We start from the raw sequence: 4,232 nt of genomic DNA on the forward strand, positions 1-4,232 counted from the left end.
AAACTCGCTATTATGACTTTCGCGGGTAAGGATGCTACTAAGGAGTTCAACATGATCCATCCGGCTGATGTTATTGAGAAGTACGCTTCTGAGTGTGTTCTTGGTCCCGTTGTTGAGGCCAATTCTGCACCTGCTGTAGCAGCTACGAGTGCACCTGCTCCGGCTGCTCCTACTGCAGTAACGACCACTCCGACAACATCTGGTGCCGCTGGCAAGTCTTACACTATGGACGAGATCTCGAAGCATAACTCTCGCGAGTCCTGCTGGGTTGTGATTGATGGTGAGGTCTTGGATGTTACGGATTTCTTGCCTGATCATCCTGGTGGAGATATCTCTATTCTCAATTTCGGTGGCAGAGATGCTACTGGGCCTTTCCACGATATTCATCCTGCTGGTATCATCCAGAAATATTGTCCCGACGCTGTCATCGGTGTCGTTGGAACCGGCTCGGCCGCCCCCTCGACTGCTTCTACGGCTCCCGCTTCTGCTGCTGCATCTGCTCCAGCTCCTGCTGTTTCTGGATATACTATGGATGAGGTCGCTAAGCACACCACTGAGGATGACTGCTGGGTTGCTATTAACGGACAGGTCTTGAACGTCACGGACTTCCTCCCTGAGCATCCTGGTGGAAAGCTTGCCATCATGACTTTCGCCGGTAAAGATGCTACTAAGGAGTTCAACATGATCCATCCGCCTGATGTCATTGAGAAGTATGCTTCTGAATGTGTTCTCGGTCCAGTTATTGAGGGCAAGTCTACTTCCACTCCTGTTACATCGACACCTACTCCTGCTCCTGTTGCATCGACACCTGCTCCTGTTGCTTCAACCCGCGCCCCTGCTCCCGTTGCATCGAAGCCTGCCCCTGCTACAAGCACTGCCGCTTCCACACCTGCGCCTACTCCTGTGGCTCCCGTTGTTGCAACTTCTGCTGCTGCGAGCGGTATCACAATGGACGAAGTCGCCAAACATACGACTGAGGATGATTGCTGGGTTGTCATCAATGGTGAGGTATTGGATGTCACAGACTTCCTCCCCAAGCATCCTGGTGGAAAGATGGCCATTCTTACTTTTGCTGGTAAGGATGCATCCAAGGAGTTCAACATGATCCATCCGGCTGGCGTGATTGAGAAGTATGCTCCCGACGCTACTTTGGGACCACTTGTTGAGAAGGCTGTCGGTCCTGCAGCTGCTGGTGGTGACTTGTCCCAGCCTCTTCTTGCTGACCAGTTTGAGTCCAAGGCTCTCACTGAACAGTGGTGGGGTGAGGATCGTAACAAGTCGGACATGTTCGGGCCACTCGGACCATCCATCAGCTCCTACGCCATCTCTCTCTGCTACCTGATTTGGATGTTCGTCATTGACACTCTCAAGACTATCTTCAGTGTCAAGAATTACAAGGTCCTGTCTGATAAGTCTGGGTTGCAGCGTTCAGCTATTTTCATGATGGTCTTCGTCACTATTCATGCTCTCGGTAACATCAACCTGTTGGTTGGTGATAGGAACTTCGAGGGTTATGCTTATCTCTTGAACCATCCCTGTCCTTGGAGTACACTATTCCTCCCTGTTGAGATTTATCTCTTGCTCGCCGGAATTCTTCATGTTGTCGTGGCTACTGTCCGTACCTTCAAGTTCAAGTCTATGAACTCGTCGTTCCGCGACTTGGAGATGTTCATCACTGGTTGCATTCTACTCATATTCCTCATTGTGCATCTTATCCAGTTCCGTTTCGTTTCGGAGGCCTCGGCACCTAAGTACTGGATGCGTGATAACTGGTTCCCTTGTGCTGATGATGATACAAGTTGTCCGATCATTCACTTCAAGGATCTCTACAAAATGGCATTCCAGATCTTTGAGAGCTTCGGTTGGGTGTGCTTCTATATCGTTGGCGTTATTGCTTTCTTTATTCATATGAAGAGTGGTCTCAGTCGTGTCATCATGACGAACGGCAATATCCCGAGGAAGTACAAGAGCACTACCCAGTTTTGGGGATCAGTTATGTCCTGGGTGCTTTTCCTTCTATACCTTACATATCCTCTCTTCGCCTACTTCAACCCTGTAAAGGACTGGGCTGCGTATGATGCGAAGCAGATTCGTCCAGAGTTTTGAATGATTCACTAGTAGTTCCACAGCCTTACCTCATTTTTCCACGATTAGTTGTGCCCGTTTGAGGACCATATAAATGTGGGTTCTCTGCGGAACTATGTTATAAACTTTGTTCAGATGAAGGATATATGCTGTGGTGTTGTCTGAGTATTGCTTCGGTTAGTTGGCTACAATTGATAAAGCTAGTAAGATTCATCCCTCTGGACTATTAACTATGCTATCTTGAAACACGCCTCGATAGCATTATCAAACCCGCAAGCACGTGGCAGCTTAGGGTGGCAAAATCGTAGGCGCACGATCTTGGAAACTCCATCGATTCGCGACGGCCGAATGAAGTCGGCCGATTCCATTTGGGGGCAGATATGCCATTTTAGTAGCGGGGCAGATATGCCATTTTAGTAGCGGGGCAGATATGCCGTACTGGTAACGGGGCAGATATGCCGTACTGGTAACGGGGTGGTTATGCCAGGTTGGTGGCGGAGCAGTTATGCCCCATATGTAGCGGAGCCGATATGCCATATTGGGGTGTTGTATAGTACTTAACGTTGAACTCAAGATATGGCATATCTGCCCTGGTATTTTGTGATGGCATGCTTGTTCGTTGGGTGGAATTGCTCTTGCTAATGGCGACAGGGTGTAGATTGATGTGCCAGCCTTGTCACTCTCTGCGTCCCAGGCCAGCGGCATATAGGAGGACGAAGCACGAGGAGTGGCCTATAGATCACTAGCGGCTGAGAAATAAGCCTTTAACCATCGTCAGTTCATCAGGAGCAACCATGATATTTGGTTGAGTCATGGATATCTCATTGCAGGATATGAAGCTTGTTGGATTTTGAAGTATGGTCTGTGGTGTTACAAGTTGTGAGTCAGGAGGCAGCTAATTATTCGAGCGAGAGAAAACTTGCCATCTCACGCGTCATTGATCAGCATTCCACTCAAGATAGATATAACACTCAGTAGAAAAAGAGGGTCCCTGACCATCAGCATGCTCAGAGTCTCAGAAACAAAGATACTACATGGCCGTTACTCTCCACAGCCAGATGAAGTATTTCAAGGATATACGACACTAGGAGAATGGACTCCATGTGAGAAAAGGTAACTCGCTCCATACACAAGTCGAGCTAAGATTCCACTTTAGCTCTGTCGCTTCACTAGCCCGGGATGTCGAAGAGCTGTGGTTTCTCATGAACCTGTCATACTTGCAGGCTTGTTTTCCCTGGAGTTTCTATTCTGAATTCGGTAACCTACTACATTCATCTCAGTTTTTTTTACACAAGTGATGTCCGAGGCGTCTTGCAACCAAGTTATCGTCGTCGGCGGTGGCCTCGCGGGGTTCTCTGCTGCCAATAGTATTTTAGAGCATGGTGGAAGCGTACTGCTTATTGATAAATCTGCGTTTTGCGGTGGCAACTCCTCCAAGGCTACTTCTGGCATCAATGGTTCGTGCACCAGAACTCAGAAGAAGCTCGGTATCAAGGATTCGAACAAGCTGTTCGAATTCGACTGTATGAAGGGTGGCTCCAAGAGTCCTGAGCTTATTAATACCATGGTTGAGCATTCCGGCTCCTCGGTCAACTGGCTCATGGACAACTTCGATCTCGATCTTTCTCTTCTATCTCGTTTGGGTGGTCACTCTGTTGAGCGTACCCATCGTGGTAAGGAGCGTTTCCCTGGTATGACTATCACTTACGCTGAGATGCAGATGGCAGAGGCTATTTCCAAGGCCCTACCTGATAGATGCCAGATCATCAATAAGGCCCGTGCTACCGACTTGCTCACCAACAAAGAAGGTGACGTGATTGGTGTTCTGTATACGACTAACGATGGTCAATCACATAAGGGTTACGGTCCGGTCGTCCTCGCAACTGGTGGATACGGTGCCGATTTCACTAAAGATGGTCTCTTGGCTAAGTACCGTCCTGACTTGCTCAAGTTGTCTACTACTAACGGAGAGCATTGTACTGGTGATGGCATCAAGATGGGTGTTGCTGCCAATGCTGATGTCGTTGATCTCGAGTGGGTACAGGTTCACCCTACCGGTCTCGTGAACCCCAAGGACCCCGACAGTAAGGTCAAGTTCTTGGCTGCTGAGGCTCTTCGTGGTGTTGGTGGAATCTTGCTCGATGCTG

At 48.9% G+C, this 4,232-nt stretch overlaps 2 protein-coding genes across 2 annotated transcripts in view; both read left to right on the forward strand.

Moving 5' to 3' along the window:
* Nucleotides 1-12: 12 nt before the first annotated feature.
* On the forward strand, nucleotides 13-2,106 carry Pmar_PMAR000656 (succinate dehydrogenase, putative; the record flags this gene model as incomplete). The annotated part of the gene is made up of 1 exon (XM_002781080.1): nucleotides 13-2,106. The coding sequence occupies one exon, from the start codon at nucleotides 13-15 to the stop codon at nucleotides 2,104-2,106; it is 2,094 nt and encodes a 697-aa protein (XP_002781126.1).
* Nucleotides 2,107-3,382: 1,276 nt separating this feature from the next.
* The window catches only part of Pmar_PMAR000657 (Fumarate reductase, putative), a gene marked incomplete at both ends in the record, with an annotated part of 1,011 nt that continues 161 nt past the window's right edge, over nucleotides 3,383-4,232 (forward strand). Inside the window, one exon of the mRNA XM_002781081.1 lies at nucleotides 3,383-4,232. This exon is cut by the window's right edge and continues 4 nt beyond it. Coding sequence (XP_002781127.1) covers nucleotides 3,383-4,232 — 850 coding nt within the window.

This window comes from Perkinsus marinus (assembly GCF_000006405.1).
Source record: "Perkinsus marinus ATCC 50983 genomic scaffold scf_1104296943560, whole genome shotgun sequence".
NCBI classification, from domain to species: domain Eukaryota; phylum Perkinsozoa; order Perkinsida; family Perkinsidae; genus Perkinsus; species Perkinsus marinus.